This window comes from Microcaecilia unicolor, chromosome 7 (genome assembly GCF_901765095.1).
Source record: "Microcaecilia unicolor chromosome 7, aMicUni1.1, whole genome shotgun sequence".
Lineage (NCBI taxonomy): Eukaryota > Metazoa > Chordata > Amphibia > Gymnophiona > Siphonopidae > Microcaecilia > Microcaecilia unicolor.
Genome location: NC_044037.1, coordinates 121,295,937 through 121,317,888, shown reverse-complemented (window position 1 = coordinate 121,317,888; position 21,952 = coordinate 121,295,937). Strand labels below are relative to the sequence as shown.

At 42.5% G+C, this 21,952-nt stretch overlaps 1 protein-coding gene across 1 annotated transcript in view; it reads right to left on the bottom strand.

Annotated features, from left to right (window-relative positions):
* BICDL2 (BICD family like cargo adaptor 2) overlaps positions 1 to 21,952 on the bottom strand; it is a 300,101-nt gene that overhangs the window by 249,411 nt on the left and 28,738 nt on the right. Inside the window, exon 2 of the mRNA XM_030210010.1 lies at positions 12,111 to 12,602. Coding sequence (XP_030065870.1) covers positions 12,111 to 12,440 — 330 coding nt within the window. The 5' untranslated portion in view covers positions 12,441 to 12,602. The remainder of the gene's footprint in view (positions 1 to 12,110; positions 12,603 to 21,952) is intronic.

The window sequence follows — 21,952 nt, the reverse complement described above, 5'->3', positions numbered from 1 at the left end:
AAAATCTTAAGTGAGCTGATTTTTGAGCTCTTCCAACCCATGAGTGAAGAGCTTTGCATGACAAGGGTTTTGGATGGTCTGTTAACTCATGTGCATGGGTTATAGTCCCCAGACTAGGCAGAGACAAAGAACTGTTGTGTTTATATCACCTAATTTCATTATTAAATCAGGATATTAAGCACCTTGCTTAAATATTAACCCAAAGGTTGGGGAATGGGTAATCTGACCTGATATATGAAGATCAGATAGGCTTTCTACCATATAGATATGCATCTGCAAATATACTATAAGCCCTGAAAGTAATCCAGGTGGGCTGGATGCTATTATAGTAACTTTAGATGGTGAGAAGGTATTCAATAAAATTATTTGGGATTATTGCTGAACATGGATGCAGGGGAGGGCAGGGAAGAGGGGAGAAATTGCTGAACATGGATGCAGCAGAGGGGGCAGGGAAGAGGGGAGAAATCGCTGAACATGGATGCAGGGGAGGGCAGGGGGCAGGGAAGAGGGGAGAAATCGCTGAACATGGATGCAGGAGAGGGCAGGGAAGAGGGGAGAAATTGCTGAACATGGATGCAGGGGAGGGGACAGGGAAGAGGGGAGAAATCGCTGAACATGGATGTAGGGCAGGGAAGAGGGGAGAAATCGCTGAACATGGATGCAGGGCAGGGGAGAGAGGAGAAATGCTGGACATGGAGTGGAGGAAAGACAGGAAGCAGATGCACATGGAGGGGAGAGGAGAAATGCTGGACGTGGATGGAGGGACGGGAGGACAGGAGGAAATGTACATGGATGGCAGGGAAAGAGGAGAAATGCTGGACATGGATGGAGGGGAGGGAAGACAGGAGGAGATGCACATGGATGGAGGGGAGAGAGGAGAAATGCTGGACATGGACAGAGGGGAGGGAAGACAGGAGGATATGCACATGGATGGAGGGGAGAAAGGACAAATGCTGGACATGGATGGAGGGGAGGGAAGAGAGGAAGTGAGATGAACATGGATGGAGGGATGGAGAGAGAGGAAAAATGGTGGACATGGATGGAGGAGAGGGAAGAGAGAGGAAGGAGTTGCATATGGATGGAGGGGAGTGAAGAAAGAAAGAGGAAGGAGATGCATACTGACAGATGAGGGAAAGGGAAAAGAGGAGAAAAACTACACATGGATGGAGAAAATAGTCGCTGGATATAAAGAGGGAAGAGGGGGCAGACGCTGGATGGAAAGGAGAGAAAGAGGGGTCAGATGCTGGATGGAAAGGGGGAAGAGAGGGGGCAGATGCTGGAAGGAAAGGGGGGAGAGAGGGGGTAGGCGCTGGATGGAAAGGGGGGAAAGTTAAAGATCGAGGAAAGAAGAAACAAGAGACTGGGACCAACACAATTAGAAACAGTAAATGGCCTGACCACAAAGGTAGGAAAAAATGAATTTTATTTTTAGTTTAGGATAAAGTAGTGTGGTAGCTGTGTTAATAAATACAGAAAATGGAAGTAAGTTGATATGTTTACTGGACTAATTTTAATACATTTTTGACTAATGTTTGGAGACCAAACCCTCCTTTCTTGTGTCAGAACAGAATACCATAACAGCAGTATACTGTCCTGACCTGAGGAAAGAGGTTTTGGCCTTTGAAAGCTAATTGAAAAATGTATTTAGTCCACTAAAATGATATCATATTTTCCATTTTTTGTTTTATTTGTTAACCTATAGTACAGTGATTGAAATATGTCATTTTTTGAAATTTGCATCTCCTGATATTTGCACAGTACAGGGGGACTGAGGGGTGGGACTGTTCAGGGAAGAAGTCCTGGTGCAGGTTGCAGGCAGCCTATGAGTGGCACTGCCACTGCCCAGGTGAAGACTGCAGTAGACAGAATTTTAAGGTATTGATGGGGGGGGGGGGGGGGGGGGGGGGACACGCACTGCCTGTAAAAAAAAAAAAATTCAGCAACCCCAATCATTTTGAAAAGTTGGTTCCTATGCATCAGGGCACTCCAAACCAGTCAGGATTTCAGGATATCAGCAATGAATATGCATGACAGAGACTTGCACACCAAGAAGGCAGTGCATGCAAATCTCTCTCATGCATATTCACTGTGATATCCTAAAACTCCAACTGCCTGGTTGAGACCTGAGGACTAGGTTGAGAAGCAGCTCTAGACAAAGAAACTGAGCTCAGCTTTGATAAGGATTTTCAAATTACACCAAAATATGGACTATAAACTTATACATAAAGCCTATATTAATACACATACAGGGAAGCAAATGGGATAATGGGGAAAGTAGTAGTAGAAAGACTGTGATAAATGCAAGAGGTGCCTGAGAACTTTGAAACATTCCTTTCTTGAATTTTGTCAGCCGCAGCCACTATAGAATGGAGTACTGAGTATTATAGAAAAAAAATCACTCAGTTACAGATAGAATGGACATTATGATGCTGGATGTGGAAGATGTTCTAGTAAGATATGTGGTGGCAGCAGTCTACCAAAGGAAGATCAAGACCCTTACCAAAAAATTCAAGTAGGCTACATCAACGCCAGATCAGTAGTAAATAAAGCTATAATAATAACAGACTGGATCATGTCAGAAAACCTAGACTTTTCATCAATGAAACCTGGATCCATGATCAAAATGACCCTATAATCCTTGACCTATGCCCTCCAGGCTACAAAATCATTCATTGGACCAGAAAGGAAAAGAGAGGCGGAGGCATAGCATTAATCTATCCATTATACTTCACCACCAAAACCATTGCCGAGTCCATAACATCCCATCTCAAAATTGCCTCAATTAGAATCCACCACAAAACCCTGCTTGATCACCTAAATTGTGTTTTGTTCTATAGACCACCAGGCAATTGGAACAAAAGCCAGTCAGACTTCATGGACTTCATATTAAATATTTGTGCAACCAATTCTAATATACTATTACTAGGAGACATCAACCTTCATCTTGAAGACCCAAACTCCACCACCACACGAGAATGCAAGGAATTCCTCCAGCTATGGGACCTTAAGTGGCCACATATGCAGCCAACCCATGTCAAAGGGCACACACTTGACCTCATCTCATACAACCTGGCCACAGACCAGAACCTAACAATAACTGAAACTAAATGGACAGACATACCATGGTCAGACCACTACAAGCTAAACTTACTCCTACAATGGCGGAAAAAGGGCACAAACCATACACTAGAACACATAACCTATAGCACAAGAGGTCATATAGAATCAGCAACATTCTGGCAACAGTTATACAACAATGAATGGACAGCACAAACGGACTCTATATACTATCTCTCCGAATGGGATAAAAGATGTAGAAGCATACTAGATGAAATAGCCCCCCTACAAACAAGAACCTCACATAGGCACAAATCGATACCATGATCCTCAGGAGCTTAGTCAAGATCGGGAGGCGGGGCTGGTGGTAGGGATGCGGGAATAGAGCTGGGCAGACTTATACGGTCTGTGCCAGAGCCAGTGGTTGGGAGGCGGGGCTGGTGGTTGGGAGGTGGGGATAGTGCTGGGCAGGCTTATACGGTCTGTGCCCTGAAGAGCACAGGTACAAATCAAAGTAGGGTATATACAAAAAGTAGCACATATGAGTTATCTTGTTGGGCAGACTGGATGGACCGTGCAGGTCTTTTTCTGCCATCATCTACTATGTTACTATGTAAGATGTAGAAGCATACTAGATGAAATAGCCCCCCTACAAACAAGAACCTCACACAGGCACAAATCGATACCATGGTTCAATGAAGAACGGAAAAAAATAAAAACACAATCCAGGAAACTCGAACGAGCATGGAAAAAAACAAGAACGAGCATGGAAAAAAACAAAATATGCACACCCATTCAACGCATGGAAACAAATACAAAGAAAATACAAATATGCAATAAGACAAACCAAGAGGGCATACTACAAGACCAAAATAGGGCCAGACTACACAGACACGAAAAAATTATACCAACTTGTGAACAAACTACTAGACACCACCTCAGTCACCACAACAAACACTGACATCCCATCTGCAGACAAACTTGCTAAATACTTCAATGAAAAAATTATAAACCTATGCAATACACTATCTCAGAGCACCACCGATATCGAAAACTTTATTGATCAGGGACGTGCCAACACGGTAAGCGCGGTAAGCGCCGCAGGGGGCGCCTGCCTTCAAAGGGCACCATGCCGTCGAGTTGTATTAAAAAAAATCCTTACTCCTCGCTTTAAATTTACCTCGCTCCGACTCAGACGTCTGCGCAGCATCAGTGAAAGCGCTGCCTGTCTGACGTCTCTCCACCAGCCTTCCCTTCGCTCGTTCGTTCCCTCTGTGTCCTGCCCTCAAGGAAATGATGTCAGAAGAAGGCGGGACACAGAGGGAACGAACGAGCGAAGGGAAGGCTGGTGGAGAGACGTCAGACAGGCAGCCCTTTCACTGACGCTGCGCAGACGTCTGAGTCGGAGCGAGGTAAATTTAAAGCAAGGAGTAAGGATTTTTTTTAATACAACTCGACGGCGTGGTGCCCTTGAAGGCAGGCGCCCCCTGCGGCGCTTACCGTGTTGGCACGGCCCTGATCGATGAAGTTTTCGATATCGGTGGTACTCTGAGATAGTGTATTGCGTAGGTTTATAATTTTTTCATTGAAGTATTTAGCAAGTTTGTCTGCAGATGGGATGTCAGTGTTTGTTGTGGTGACTGAGGTGGTGTCTAGTAGTTTGTTCACAAGTTGGTATAATCGGGGATGGAGCGGAGGAGGCTCAGGTTGAATGAGAAGTATGCTCAGAGCCTCCTCTGCAGGCCAAACCCAGCCATTTCCTCCATCTCACCCCAGACGGCAGCTTGGGGGAGCAGCGCTCGGCTCTTTGGCACCGCCCAGCTCTTCCACATGCCTTGGAGCCAGGCAGGTCCGGGGGGGGGGGGGGGCGTGCGCACGCCAACTGATGGTCTGCAGGGGGGCGCCAGAGACCCTAGGCACGGCCCTGTCATCGATGGTGTGGACCCAACCCCTGGTGAATACCCAGCGGACCGAATCTGGTTAAATTTCGCTCTCTCAACCGCTGAAACAATCACCCAAGCGATTAATAGATTCTCCAACACTCAATGTAAATTGGATACTTGCCCCAGCTACCTACTAAAATCCGCACCCGACCGCTTCATTGTTGTAAAGGGACACCCTTCTTTTTCCATTATCAGCCGAGGACGCCCATGTGTTAAGCACGCCCCAGTCCCGCCTTCGCTATGTTTCCGACACGCCCCTGGGAACTTTGGTCATCCCCGCGACATTGCCTTCCCAGGACCAGATAAGGATTATTGATCCACAGCGGAATGGCAGGTCTTTTTCTGCCGTCATCTACTATGTTACTATGTTCAAATGCTCTCTGGTTCAGGACTTCCTTGTACTCAGTGTCTGGGCCAGGGGTGCTTTGGCAGAGGTGTCCAGACATGGGGTGCCCTGGACCATATAGTCTCGGGGAGCAGTTTTCTTTTCTCTGCTCTTTTTAATGCACGAACCAATCCCATTCACTCTAGGGAATGGCTCATACACTGACAGAAAGGAGAAAGAAAATAAACGTATAGACAAAGTAGAAAATAGCGGCATGTTGCCATGGTGGTGTGTGCTGCTTTATTTTGTCAGTGCACATTTTTTAAATGTCACCGTATTTTGCATGCCAGTAGTTTACTGAATTAGGAATTAAAGTTTTTCTTTTTTTTTAGCAGGGTCTGTCTGGCAGGCTACAACTATTGTAATAATGAAGAGAGAAATTTTATAACAAGGTGCTTAGGTTGGAAAGGCACATAGGCATATATTGCAACATATATGCATTTATAAAATTACCTTCCTGAAAGCTACTGCACAAACTTACATCTGTGGTGGCACATATGCATATTTTTAATAAATTCTGAGTACGCAGAAGTGCCAATTCAGCCCCTAGTCTGACCATCCACTGTCCCCAGGAACTCTTATGCATGTATGACATAAAAGTAGGTATTATTCCGGATTGGTTTCAAACGAGTTATTGTCGTATGGGTGGGATTGGAAATAGGAAACTGAGGGGGTTCAGTGATGGAAGAGGGAGATTTTGTTTATTCTGGATACTGGAGGGAACTATAAGAACGCAGGTTCTCTCCAGTTTTTGAGTTTTGAGGGTGGCAAGTGGAAAGGAATGGGGGTGTGGGGACTCTTAGGTTTTAAGATATTTTTATATCTTTCTGGCTTTTTCCTTCCTTTCTGTTCTTACCTCCTTGCATTTGCTGGGTTTAGGAGGGGGGAGGTGTTGGTAGGTTGAGGGAGAGGGGAAATAAGGGGGTGAATAAAGGCAAAGGGAGAAGGGGGGTTCTTTTATAAATTAGATTACGATAAAGTTGGTTTATGTTTCTTATGTAACTGAATATAATTTCTTCAATGTTTGATCTTAGGTTGGCTATGGCTACTGTGCTTTGTTGTCAATACAAATTGTTACACTTAAAGAACAACCACAGGGTGAAGGAATGTGAACCGCTACAAAAAGTGGACCAGAAGAATGAAGTAACGCAGTCAACAGAACTCTTCCAGAAAAAAACATGTGGGCGACTAAAAATTGTTACAATGTAAAGTACGTATTATCTCCTGGATTCTATATACTGCACCCAAATTTCTGTGCCCACCTTTCTGCACACATTGGAGATGCATGTATAAATAAATTGACTAATGAGCTCGGAAACATCAATAATTGGATGCTAACAATCAATTACTGATGTTAATTGGCAGTCTTAAAATTTTATGTAGGCAACTTGCTACACGCTATTCTGTAAAGCACAGCACCTATCTTCAATTATACGTATCTGAAAAGGGGGTGTGGCCGAGGAGTGTCGAGACAGTCCAAAAAGTTGTGAGTGGATTTACAGAATTCACAGAAGCAGGCTTAAGTTGGGTGCCAGCACTTACACCTGCTTTTAGCAGGCATAAGTACGGCGCCCAAAAGATAGGTGCGGGATCGCCGCCAAATTCTATTCTATAAAGGGCACACTCTATAGAATAGCACTTAGAGCTCAAGTTTTTCGATGCTGAATTTTCTGCATCATTTATTGAATTCTCTCCTACTTGTATGCATATATATTCCCAGGCAATTTTGTAAGCATTTACACAAACATATAAAATGCAGTTCTCCATCCCTAAATTGCTTATAAATTACCCCTAAAAGTCCTTGCAGAAATGCTGGTGCCCTAGTGGAAAGGGACTTAATATACTGCTTTCCTTGGTTTTTGCAACTACATTCAAAGTAGTTTACATAGTATATACAGGTACTTATTTATACCTGGGGCAATGGAGTGTTAAGGAGTCACAAGGAGCTACAGTGGGAATCAAACCCAGTTCCCGAGGGCCAAAGTCCACTGCACTAACCACTAGGCTACTCCTCCACATAAGATTAACCATACTGGGTCAGGCCAATGGTCCATCTAGCCCAGTATCCTGCTTCCAACAGTGGCCAATCCAGGTCACAAGTACCTGGCAGAAACCCAATTAGTAGCAATATTCCATGATACCAGTCCCGGGGCAAGCATGCCCATGCCCATCTCAATAAAAGACTAGAGTTTTGCTCCAAGAACTTGTCCAAACCTTTTTTAAAGCTAGATACACTAACTGCTGTTACCACATTCACCCCCAATGAATTCCAGAAGTTAACTGTTCTTTGAGTGAAAAAATATTTCCTCCTATTTGTTTTAAAAATTTTCCATGTAGTTTCATTGAATGTCCCCTGCTCTTTGTACTTTTTGAATGAATGAAAAATCTATTTATCTTCACCCGCTCCACACCACTCAGGCTTTTGTAGACCTCAATCATATCCCCCCTTAGCCGTCTCTTTTCCAAGCTGAAGAGCCCTAACCTCTTTGGCCTTTTCTCATATGGGAGCTGTTCCATCCCATCTATCATTTTGGTCGCTGTTCTTTGAACCTTTTCCAATTCCGCTATACGTTTTTTGATTTGCTCAAATAATGGTGTCTCTCTGCCAGATTAGATACGGAACCTAGAAGAATCACTTGTATGGGTAGCCAGCTACATACAGAAACCTAGAAAATGACAGCAGATAAAGACCATACTGCCTTCCTCTTCCTCAGAGATCCTCTGTATTTGTCCCATATTTTCTTAAATTCAGATACTATTTTCATCTCTCCACCTCAACTGGGAGACTGTTCTATGCATCCATTACCCTTTCTGTAAAGAAATGTTTCTTATCTATTGACATTCTCTACAGAATATCTCTAGACATTTTTAAAGGAAAGGTGTGCTGAAGTAAGGTCATAGTGTGGAGGTTGAGAGAAAGGGGCACTGCACAGGCATGTCAAATATTTGGTGGTGCAACTGTGCTGAATTTGAGAAAGAGACATATCTGTGTTGAATGTTAAGCCAAGGCACAGTTGTGCTGAATGTGTAGTGCCAGGAACAGCTGTGTTGAATGTGAGGAGTGGGCACAGGTGTTCTAGATATAGAGCATGTGAGAACAGGACACAGTTGTACTCAGTGTGAGACAGGAATACAGACGTGTTGAATGTGCTACTAATCTTGAGCCTGAACTGCTGTGATGGTAGGGATGGGCACTCCCATTGCTGGAGTCAATCCCATTCAAGAAAGGACATCATACATTTCTAAACCAGACATATGCAGTCCTCCCTAGAGATAGGGTGTGGAGAGGTGGCTTGTAGTGAAACCAAGGTGAGGGCAAGTTAGACCTGTTGTGCTAGTGTCTAATTAGCTTTTTCCACTCTGCAGCCATTTAAGCATCTAGTGTGAGGCTGGAAAAAATAAACAGTGGAGAGAAAAGATGCAAACATAAGCAGAAGTTCTTTTCTTTGGCTTATAGAAAAGTTTGAAATTTCAGATGGTCAAAGATTAACTGAACAAAAAAAACATATGGTCAGGATTTCACTGCAAGAAAATTTCTGAAATATTCAGTCCTAGAAATGAAATACTGTGTGTCCCTGTGCCAGTCCCCTGAGCCATCCACTCATAGAATTAATAAAGCCATGTTCCAATGTACGTATCTCACAAGTCACAGCTTTCACAGGTGAATACATAAAGCGACCACAAGCCTAGCCACACATTTGCCACAAGGTATATGTGCATGTTACTGGCCAAGCAATGCAGAAAGAGGTTGAGCATGGACGCAATTTGCATTAAAATGTATGGTAAAGAGACCATTAAGTATTCAGCGGCAATGTAGAGAAGGAAACAGTGGCCTTTGATGAGTGCACAGCATTAGAAATTTTTTGCCAAGTCCAGGAGAGCATAGGAAATCTTGGAAGGGTTGCCTGAGAGTATTTTTGCAAGTTTTTATTTTTTGTCCTTTTCATTTTTGCCTTTCATAGCAGCTGTAACTTTAGACAACTGATGTGCGCATGTCTCAAGAGAAACAAGGTTTATCCCAATAACGATATTTTTTAAAAGAGCGAAATGAAAGTGCCAGTAAACATCTGCACCTGTTGTTCAGCATATAATCATTTGCAAACTTATAGTTTTTTTTTTGTCTGAAGAGAAACAAGGTTTATCCCAATATGTTTTTTAAAGCAAAACAAAAATACCAAAGTCTGCACCTTGGTTTTTTTTTTTTGCATGCTTATCAGTAAAATGTCATCTCCAAAATTGTTGAGAACAATCTTTTTTAATAGGCACATGTTCTGAAACAAAGGCCTACATTTAAAACAACACCCTTGTAATCACCAAATAGAAATACAGCTGTCACACTAAAATTATACAGGGATTAATTTGAGTGCTATTAATTATACACTACTCCCCCCTTTACAAAGCCATGTGGTAATGCTCATTGGGCTGTGTCAGCTTACTGCACCAGCAGCCGCTAGCGTGGCTTTGTAAAAGGGGGGAGGGAGGTAAGAGACACATCTTCTACAAAACATATTTTTAATGCACCAGTCCAATACATTTAACTGCACATGTGCAAATCTTTTTTATTGGCGCACATTTCCAAACAATAGACCAATGTTTAAAATGGCACCCCTGTAATCTGTGAATACAAATATAGCTGTCATGCCAAAATTAAGCAAGGATTAATTTGAGCGCTGTTAATTATGCATTATTGATAAGGCACATGTTCTAGAAAATGTTTTTTAAAAATGTGCCAATCCATGATGATTAACTGTGCATGCGAAGGAAGATTACAGGTTTTTTTCATTGCCCACACAACATGGCTACCATTACTGCGCAAAACAAATGTGCACACATAAAGTCTTCTCCTCCTGGTAACAGCATGATTTAGCTGTGCCTAATATTTGCGTCCTTATTAGCTTCCTACATTTCATGGAATATATTTTCGTTAATCACGCGGTACAGCTGCCATCTGCCCGTGTCTATACTGCATAGCCTTTTGCTTCAGCCCCTCATTTAGACCCACAGATAGGTCCATGTTTTAAGATATCAGTGGGGAATATTACTTATATACGATCTAAGAATAAGGCTATTTTGAATAAGTTGGATGCCATACAAGCAGCAGACTTGTTTGTTACAACCCTAACAGAACAGTATTAACAGAGATTTATAATTTATTGCTTTTGCTATTCCTGATGTATATATCTAAATCATTAACTGGGATGCTGTGGGTTCTCTTTCTGTCCAGTGGGAGAAGAAGGTGCTTAGTGACGGTATAGGATGGCATGGGAACTCTTAATTTAGTACTATGTTTGTCATATTAGAGGAAGAGAAGGGATTTTGCTTTTAGCTCATGCCTTTTTCAGTTGCAGCTCAAGGTGAGTTACTGTCAGATACAGAGGGTATTTTCTTGTCCATGGATGGCTTACAGTCTGAAGTAACAGAGTTCAGTGGCATGTCAATGACTGTAAAAAGCCACCGTGGGATTTGAACCAGGTTCCCCTGAGTCTCACCCTGCTGCTTTAACCATTAGGCTACTGAATATTGAGTGAAATATGCTTTTGCATTGATTTTTATGATTATATTTGACTCAGTATTCAACTAGTGTGATGAGTGGTTTGTTTAAATGCTGGCTTCAGTGTTTAAGAAACCATATATATTCAGTATCACTATCTGGATAGGCAGTGGTTCCATATATACATAGACAGTGCTTGCTGCTAGTAGCTAAATATAGGGTGATATTCAGCTGCCGTGTGTATAGATATGCTGTTTAAGTTCTATGTTAAGCTATGCTGAATATCTCTATTATCTATATAGGCAAGGGAAATGCCCCTGTTCTACCTCAACAGTATACAGATAGTTAGTGCTGAAGTAGTCTGAGAAGATTTTCTGTGAAATCATTTGTACAGTACCACTAAAATCCCATGGATAAGTGATTTAGGGGCCCTTTTGCTAAACTGCACTAAAAATTAGCCAGCGTTATCCCCAGCGCAGTGCTTCCCCATGCTCTCAGGCCACTATTAGTGTAGCAGTAAAATGGCCCCATTTTCCATTTTCTCTATTAATGGTCACATGCTAATTTCCCCATTAGCATGTGACCTTTACTAACGCCTATTTTCTAGGCAGTAAGGGGTCACGCACTATCTATGCACTAATCAGTTAGTGCACAGTGATGTAGCTACGCTGATTAATGCAGTACACGCCTACTGTTCACCCCAGGTAGAAAGGGTGATGTTTAGGTCTGGACATTCATGATTTGTGTAGTATTTTACAAAAGATTCACTGAATGAGGCTCACAGTCCTTGCAGATTAAAGATTTTAATCCTCTGAGCCATCCTGTTCCAATAGTGAAAGATTCTGTGCTCTAATGCTAGTCACCTGAATCATTTTGTCCTAAAGATGTGAATCCTTTGAGCCACCCATTCCAAGGATAAAATGTTCTATCTTTCTCTAACAATCCCTTGAACCATCCAGTCCTGGCGGTACAAGGCTCTAAACTCTCAAAGCAATTCTCTAAAAATAAAGGGTCCAATATATTTCTACCAAATGTCTGAATTATCTATTCCTCCACAAGGAGGTCTGTGTGCAGATATCAGGTAGCAAAGAGCTGTTGAATTATTAGTAAGAGAGACTCAATGGACCTCCAATCTTGTTTCAACCTAAAACTCTATGTAACTATGTAAATCTAAGTACATATAGACCACTCATGATTATATCATACATGGTGCTTTATACTTCATTAGTCTTACCTCCATCTTATCTGTGAACTCCAGTGTCAGGCTTTCATTCTTGCGCCCCAGCTCCTCATTTCGTTCCAACAATGCTTTTCCCAACTCAGCTGCCAATAGTAGATCCTTTTCTTTCTTCTGCAAGAGCAGACTGAGATCCTCTTCCTCCTCATCTTTCACTGTACCCACCACATCTGCTGTGTAGGAGTCCTGCCTCTCCAGGATGAAAGGGTAAAAATGTTCCTCCATGCTGGGGGAGATCATGCCTGTTTTCTTGAAGTTTTCCCTTCGTGTCCTTGTGAATACATTTAGGTCATCGTTGGACAGGCAGTCTGTTTTCATGGATGTCATTGCATCTGATCACTAAACCAACATTTTTCTGCCTCAAGTGGAGTACTATTACTCCTTGAAGGTTTCCTAGAATGTCTAGAGCTCACCAAACAGCTTCTTTTGGTGTAGTCTATGTCAAATGGATGTAGATCCACCTAGATGTTCATCTTGCACTTCATGGTTCTAGGAGGAGAAAACAATGAAAAAGAATATAAATTTAATTTCACATTTCTATTCTGCTTTTTTCATTTCAGTTCAGAAAGGGTCACAGTAAGAATAAAGCCAAACTCAAGTCAAATGCAGTTATAAAAATGAGTACACAAAAGTTAATGTCTTCATCCTAACCAAACCCTTAGTTCATATAACAAATAATTGTATACACTAAAAAGAACTTCCTGAATATGATAAAGTCCATATCATTCTATCAAATGTTTAGGTAAGGGGGATATCCTGGTCATGGGGTCATCCATCGATGGATTTACATCCCAGGACCCCTGCAGAGCGCTTCTGTCTTTCCAGTCCTCTCCTCTGTCACTCTCAGCACACACACTCTTATTCAAGGATTAGATTATCTCTGGGGGGAAGGGATTTCTCTTCAAGGCTGTGGCGTAGATGTCTCTTCACACCATAACTGAGAGAAGGATATGGGGTACTCCAACACTCTTTACTGAAAATACATGCAAAAAAATACTGCTTTGAGGTAGTCTTTCTGTCCTGAGATTGTACGATAATGAATAAACACTGTAACGCTTATGTTCCCTTATGTGTGTCTGTGAACCCTTTCAATAATAATCAATCTTTTGGAGTAAAGAGTTTCCCAGGTTCTGCAGCAAATCTCTTCCCTTCTGAATCAAACATGGAGTCTCTCCATTCTGGGATCCACTTCAACACAGATTCTTCCTTGTTGGAATAATCTAGTACATAGCATCTTCTCCAGTGCTGCAGCTTCTGAGTGGGGGTTGCTTTTTCCTTATCCCTTCAGCTTCAGAACCAAGCAGTTGTTCCATTGTTCAATTAAATAGCAAAAAGAGGGGTGGGTAAAATCTCTGTCCTGTCACATTTGCTTTACACTGAACACAAATGTCAAGAGAGACTTCACACAAGACACAACTAAAGGAGGTGTTGAAATTCAATATTCAGTGCTGGCCAGTAGCCAGAAATTGGTGCTGAATATCCAGTTTCAATTTAACTGCAGTAGCTTGCATTTTGTTTAAACGCAGTTAAATATCACAGTTAAATATTGGCCCTTAGTGTTATCCTAATTTAACTTAAGATGGCAGTCATTCACCCAACCAGCAACCTACAAATAACCTTTATTTAACAAGGCATACGCGTGCTCTAATATATTCTGAAAAGGAATAAGCAGAAGTATATCAGGTGCATAGGTGTAAAATGAAATAACATTCCCTAAAATCTTTACCAAATGAACTAAGAAAAATATTGAATAAAATGGGCAACAGTGGTGACAATGGGCAAGAAGGGACCCAAGAGCTATTCATTGATCAGAAATCTCAAGATTAAACTTAATTCTATAACTTTTCTTTAAAAATTTATGGCACCAGTTCAAAACAGATCCAACTATGCCCAATACATAGGAGCCGACTCTGTGGCTGCTGTGGGTGCTTGAGCACCCCCAATATTAAGAAAATTCCTTGTATGTGTCCAGGGAGGGGTTATTTCCATTGGGCTTAGCACCCCCAATAATTTTGAAAGGTTGGCTCCTATGGCCCAATTTGTTCAATTTTGACAACAATTTTGAACATTTCGTGATCCAATAAATCGATGGCAGTGGACAGAGATCTCAAACACTAGAGCCGCAAGTAAGGTCTCTGTGCTATGAAAGCTACGGAAGATTGACTGAGATGAATGTAATAATTCTTGTTCAATTTAAGCTCCTTCCTCAATAAGCCAGATTGTTAGAGCACAGAATGTATTCTTTTCAGAAGTGTTGTCGTGAAATGACATTACTAGATCATGGCTGGTCTACTATTTCATGACATTGTCTACAACAAGTATGCGTTCTGAATGGCATATTGTATTGTTTCTAATCAGTAACTTAGAGGGTAATTTTATAAAGCTATGTCTAGTTTAAGAGCATATTACACCTATTTTATAAAGGGGCCCTTTCACTACAACTTAGTATGAGCTAATGGAATTAGATTGCGCTAAATATTAAGCTCATTTTATACCTATGGGCTTCTTAGGATTCAGCACATGCTACGCACAGGCTAAGCTTTAGTAAAAGGGCCTCAAAGTCAAGTTTGCACCTACTTGACTTTATCAAAAACTAGCATAAGTGCAAAAAAGCATGTGTATATGTAAACACTAATACTTAAACCGGCTTGAAGGTGGTGTAAACATTTGCACATACTTTCTGCAAGTACACGTGTAAATTAAGGAATTTTATAATCCGTGCCCCTGAGTGCAGACTCCACCCACACTTTGCCCAAACTTCGCCCTATGTGCACCCACAGTGAAAGTATGCACTATAAAACCTATGCATATATTTTCACACAAGTTGATATTTTATAAGACATCATTTACCTATATAAATAGCCATTTATGTGTGTTCTTAGCAGGGATGTAGCCATCCTCCAATTTTGGGGAGCCCAGGTGGACTGGAGGGGCAACAGATTCTTCCCTCCTCCTCTCTCACCCCAACCCCTACATGCACTAAACATACCTTTGCTGGCGGGGATACCGAGGCCCCACCAGCCAAATTAACACAGGTGCCCGAGCCACTCCCCTCCTCTTCGCTCTGCTTTCTTAACGCAGACATCAACGTTAAGGAAGCAGCATGAGGAGGAGGGGAGCAGCGGCACTATATTTATTTGGCTGGCGGGGCTTTGGCAACCTCGCCATCAAAGGTAAAGTTGTGCTGCAGTTCTGGAGGGGGCCCGAGCCCAATGTGGAGTAGGGGGCTCAGGTTCCCAAGGCTGGTTCTTAGTGCCTAAAACTAGACGGCTCCTTATAAAGTTACCTCACGTGTAAAAAGACTATTTTAAAAGGACGTTTAATTGAGTGAAATGAAATGTTTAGCTAATCAAAAAATTCTAATCAAACACTTTCCCCCTGATATTCAAAACTATTTAACCAGCCAGGAAGGGCTCCTGGCCAGTTGAATAGGGTTTAAGTGCCTAACCATGGATATTCAGGTTATCTTCCGCTGATTATTCCGGTTAGAGGCTAGCCGTTAACTGGCTATATCGCGTGACATAATCGGTTAGGCATGGATATTCAGCGCCTAACCTGCTATGTTGAGCAGTCAAAATAGGCCACTTCAGTAGCTGGCTTATCTTTGACCGCTAAAAAGTTAACTAGTTAGCACTGAATATTGGCGTGGAGGGGCATAATCGAATGGCGCCAGCCATCTATATGGGTGGCCATCTCTAAGGCCGGCGCATTAAAGAGGTGTCCCAAACCGTATTATCGAAAAACAAGATGGCCAACCATCTTTCAATAATATGGGGCCGGCCAAATGTCAGAGATGTCCGTGTTTGAGATGGCCGGCATCGGTTTTCGCCGATAATGGAAACCGATGCCAGCCATCTCAAACCCAGCCAAATCCAAGGCATTTGGTTGTGGGAGGAGCCAGCATTTGTAGTGCACTGGTCCCCCTCACATGCCAGGACACCAACCGGGCACCCTAAGGGGCACTGCAGTGGACTTCAAAAATTGCTTCCCTTAATGGCCGTCTTTCCCCCCCCCTCCCTCTCAGCCACTCACAGACAGCTAAACGCGCTGTGATTGGCTGAGAGAGACCTGAAGGGGTATAATCAAAAGGGAGGGACATCCAACTAAGTGGAGCTGTGGCCAAGTGGTTACATTACTGGTCTTGTAATGAAGAGGTGGTCGGTTCAAATCCCACTGTTACTACTAAAAAAGCTATGAGCAAAAACAGTTTTGATTTCCCCATTCGGGGAGAAAGACGGCCATTAAGGGAAGTGCTCGTCAGGGACGGCCATCAACAGAAAATGCACGTTAGGGACTTTTTTAATTTGTATGAAGTCTTTATTGAACATTTCTCAAAACAGTATCAGAAAATACAGCACTCATAACTGATCAGCAAGATCCTTTTTTTTTTTTTTACGAGCTGGCCGACTGGCTTCCCCTCCTAGGGAAGGAAATTCGCGTGCAAATGAGCAACTCATTTGCATGCGATTTCCTTCATGCATGCCCTTCCCTTACCGATTCGCTAAGGGATCAGTAAGGGAAGGACTCTTCCGTGCAGTTTAGTGCACCTGGCTTTAAATCTGCTCTAGGGACCTGCATACTGCTGTCATGGAGCTGGCTGGCAAAAAAATGTTTTAAAGTTTTTTTTTTTTGGTGGGAGGGGGTTGGTGACCACTGGGGGAGTAGGGGGAGGTCATCCCCGATTCCTTCCGGTGGTCATCTGGTCAGTTTGGGCACCTTTTTGAGACTTGGTCGTGAAAATAAATAGACCAAGTAAAACCGGCCAAATGCTCGTCATCGCCGGTTTTCTTTTTTCCATTATCAGCTGAAGCCGGCCATCTCGTAAGCACACCCACGTCCCACCTTCGCTACCCTGCCGACACGCCCCCTTGAAGTTTGGCCGCCTCCGCGCAGAATGCCGGCGAGTGTGTCCAAAAATCGGCTTTCGATTATACCGATTTGGCCGGTTTTAGGAGATGGCCGGCCATCTCCCGATTTGTGTCAGAAGATCGCCGGTGATCTCTTTCGAAAATAAGTCTGAAAGTCAACATGGATTTAGTGAACGGAAATCTTGCCTCATCAATCTTCTACATTTCTTTGAAGGGGTGAACAAACATGTGGATAAAGGTGAGCTGGTTGATATTGTGTATCTGGATTTTCAGAAGGAATTTGATAAAGTACCTCATGAAAGACTCCAGAGGAAATTGGAGAGTCATGGGATAGGAGGTAGTGTTCTATTGTGGATTAAAAACTGGTTAAAAGATAGAAAACAGAGAGTAGGGTTAAATGGTCATTATTCTCAATGGAGAAGGGTAGTTAGTGGGGTTCCCCAGGGGCCTGTGCTGGGACCGCTGCTTTTTAACATATTTATAAATGACCTAGAGATGGGAGTAACTAGTGAGGTAATTAAATTTGCTAATGACACAAAGTTAGTCAAAGTTGTTAAATCGTGGGAGGATTGTGAAAAATTACAAGAGGACCTTACAAGACTGGGAGACTGGGCGTCTAAATGGCTGATAACGTTTAATGTAAGCAAGTGCAAAGTGATGCATGTGGGAAAGAGGAACCTGAATTATAGCTACGTCATGCAAGGTTCCACGTTAGGAGTCACGGACCAAGAAAGGGATCTAGGTGTCGTCGTTGATGATACGTTGAAACCTTCTGCTCAGTGTGCTGCTGCGGCTAAGAAAGCAAATAGAATGTTAGGTATTATTAGGAAAGGAATGGAAAACAAAAATGAGGATGTTATAATGCCTTTGTATCGCTCCTTGGTGCGACCGCACCTCGAATATTGTGTTCAATTCTGGTCGCCGTATCTCAAAAACGATATAGTGGAATTAGAAAAGGTGCAGAGGAGGGCGACGAAATGATAAAGGGGATGGGACGACTTCCCTATGAGGAAAGGCTAAAGTGGCTACGGCTCTTCAGCTTGGAAAAAATGCGGCTGAGGGGAGATATGATAGAGGTCTATAAAATAATGAGTGGAGTTGAACGGGTAGATGTGAAGCGTCTGTTCACGTTTTCCAAAAGTACTAGGACTCGGGGGCATGCGACGAAGCTACAATGTAGTAAATTTAAAACAAATCGGAGAAAATTTTTCTTCACTCAACGTGTAATTAAACTCTGGAATTCGTTGCCAGAGAATGTGGTAAAGGCGGTTAGCTTAGCGGAATTTAAAAAGTTTTGGACGGCTTCCTAAAGGAAAAGTCCATAGACCGTTATTAAATGGGCTTGGGGAAAATCCACTATTTCTGGGATAAGCAGTATAAAATGTTTTATACTTTTTGGGATCTTGCCAGGTATTTGTGATCTGGATTGGCCACTGTTGGAAACAGGATGCTGGGCTTGATGGACCTTTGGTCTTTCCCAGTATGGCAATACTTATGTACTTATGTAGGTTTACAGCAAGTCACAAAATACAAATTACAATAACTATATGAGAAAAAAAAATAAAATCTGCATATTTAAAATACAATATAAATACATCTAAAGCCAAAACAAATAACAGATATAAAAATGTAAACATAATTCAACAAATTAAACACTAGCTGGTCAATATTCAGCACCAGTTAACCGGCTGGGACCAGCTGCCGAATGGTTAACTTGAGTCTTGAGGATAACTGGCTATTGTCAGTGGCATATAACTGGTTATCACCACACAAATTGCCCGGATAGCACTGAAAATAAATCTGGCGATGTTGGGGGCATTCCAGGAGCGTGACCAATTAAGTAAAAATATTTGAAACTGAACATAAAAACATAAGAATAGCCATACTGGATCAGAGCAATGGTCCATCCAGCCCAATATCCTGTTTCCAACAGTAGTCAATCCATGTCTGAAGAAACTCAAATAGTAGCAACATTCCATGCTACCAATCCCAGGGCAAGCAAAGCAGTTGCTTCCCCATGTCTGTCTCAATAGCAGACTATGGACTTTTCCTCCAGGAACTTATCCAACCTTTTTAAAACCTAGATATGCTGGTTAAGTCTGAATATTGACTTAACCAGTCATGCACTAGCCAGTGTTGAAAAATCTGGACATTCAATGCCAGTCACTGGAAACGGCCCGACACTGAATATCCGGGTTAAGTGCTAGCAGAGCGCTGCCCTTCACTGGCTGAATATCGGGTGGTAGAAAGCTCAATTCCAAGCAGTGGCGTACCAAGGGGGGAGCGGTGGGGGCGGTCCGCCCCGGGTGCACGCCGCTGGGGGGGTGCCACGCGCCTGTTGGCCGATTCCGCTCGTTCCCTCCCTGCTGCTCCCTCTGCGCGGAACAGGTTACTTCCTGTTCCGGGGCAGAGGGAGCAGCAGGGAGGGAACGAGCGGACTCCGCCAACAGGCACGCGGCACCCCCCCTCCCAGCAGGTAAAAATACACCCGGGGGGGAGGGTGTAATTTCGTCGGTGGGGGGGGGGGGGCGCATCGGCGATCCGCCCCGGGTGTCAGGCAGCCTAGGAACGCCACTGATTCCAGGTTCATCACAGCCTCAACCAATCCCACTCCAACCAAATAATATTCTCTTACAGTACTCACACAAATACATTCCTCTCACAAAATCTCACACAATACCTTTTCCTATGACAGAATATGCAAAACAATTTAATCTCTCTGCTTTCTGAACAGAGGCATAGCTAGGTGGGGTGCAAGGGGAGTGGCCTATATGGATCAGCCCTTCAGCTTCATACTGATGCCTACTTTACAAAAGGTCTGGCTACGCTTCTGTTTCTGAATGGCCATAACATCCACATATGAACTGTAGGATTGGGTGGCAACTTCTCATATTCAACAAAACTCAGTCAAAAGACTAAAGTGGCAATTCCATAAAGTGGCACCTAAGTTAAGGTATTACAATGGGGTGTGCTTATCGCTAATTCTGTAATGATGTTGAGGTGTGCCTAACCCATTACAGAATATAAGCACAAAGCTACTTTGGTGGTCCAAAACTTAGGCGTGACCACTTACACCAAGTCAATGGCTGGCATAAGATGCATCTAGGTACACCATGCAGTGCACGCAACTAACAGTATTCTATAAATTGCACATTGCATGGTGACATGCCCATGACACACCCATGCACCACTGACAGGTATGGCCCACTTTTGTTTATGCACTATGCAAGTTTTGTGCCAGTTTTACAGAGTTGCCAAGCACATATGTGAATTTGAGCCAATTAATGGTGCCAATCCTGCACATAAGTGTACTATTCTATAAACTTTGGTGTACAATTGGCACCTAGGTTTAGGCACACCTTATTGAATTGGTTTTTAAGAGGGGATCATCCTCAGCTCATAACCAGAAAGCCTATAAGGTCCTTTTACTAAGGTGCACTAACAGATTTTGCACGTGCTAATGATTAGCGCATGCTAAATGATAAGATGCCAATAGGAATATAATGAGCATCTTATCATTTAGCACACACTAATCATTAGTGCATGCTAAATCCATTAGTGTACCTTAGTAAAAGGACCCCTACATTTGGAGATACACTTGATCTTTGCTAACAAAAAAAAAATGTATGAAGCAATAGAAATGGGTGATTTTTATCCTGAAGAAGTAGTAATCTCATACTTCTGATTTCACTAAACATTTTCTCCCTAATGGAGAGGTACTTAGCAGATGGGGTGCCATTAACCTGTGCTCTTGTACAAGTTTCCTATCCGAAAGTTCAAGTAATTGAAGTCCTTCCTCTGCAAGGTGACTGTCACTTCCACAAATAAACATTTTGGATCTTTAATACTGTAAAATCTTCCTTCATGCAGCTGCCAAAGACTAAAAGCCATCAAAGTGCACAAATATGCAGTAATCTCTGTGTAGTAGTAAAATCTGAGTCTTCCTTTATAGTATTTTCTGCATTGCCACTCAACAGAAATGTCCCCTACAATTTTCCCATTTAAATTTTCTTCCTGGCCTGACTCAGAGAATTCTTTCTTCTTGCCAGGCACCAGTGTTGAAGGCTGGGATTTTTACCTGTTGCAGTTTGGTAGAAGCTGCTAAACCAGAAAGGGAAGCTCCACAGAGCTTTTTCTGTTTTCAGTTCTTTCACTCCCCAGAGGAAGAAAAGCAGAGAAGGATCACGTGGGTTCCTTCTCTCTCTCTCTCTCTCTGTATATGTGTGTGTGTTTGTGTGTGTGTGCACATGCCTCATTCAGGTGTAATTATCTTTCTTTGAAAATCCAGCCTGGAAAATCTTTTTCACGAACAAATATTCAATATTTTCAATAAGTTGTTTTGCATGATTTTGCATCACAGCTCATTAATTTTAAATTTAAATAAAACTTAAAGTGTAGTGGACCATGTGAGAAAAGTTACTACTGAACTGAAAAATTAGCAAGAGCTTTTGCAAAAAGGTACTGAATGCAGCAAAATGTGGGAAACCCCTGTTTCTAGCAGCTTCTGAACTTTAATGCCTCAGTTTCCTGAACTGTTTCTGTCAATCTAACTACAGTACATGTGTCTGCCACTGCTTGTTTTCCCTTATCATTCTGTGCTTTCTATTCCTGTATGTCCCTCTGAGAGTCTTTCTGTGCCTGGCTCTCCCTCCTTGCCATTAACTTCTCTACTTCTATTTTTTTCTTACATTCTCCCTCTCTGTCTCAAATCTTCTGGAGGCAATTTTTCTAAATTGGTTAGTTTTGCACATACTTTGACAGTTATGAACCTTATTCCTATGCCAGGGTATGTGGAGTATGATCTTAGTCTCTCAAATTTACTACTAATATTCTTTGTTATGATTCTCTACCTGTCTTAGTCTCTCTGCATCTTTTTGTCTCTCTTCCCTTACCACTGTTTTTTCAATGTCTCTCTTTGTCCGGTTCTCTTTGTCTGTCTCTCCAAGCATAAAAAATCCATTCGTTCACCTT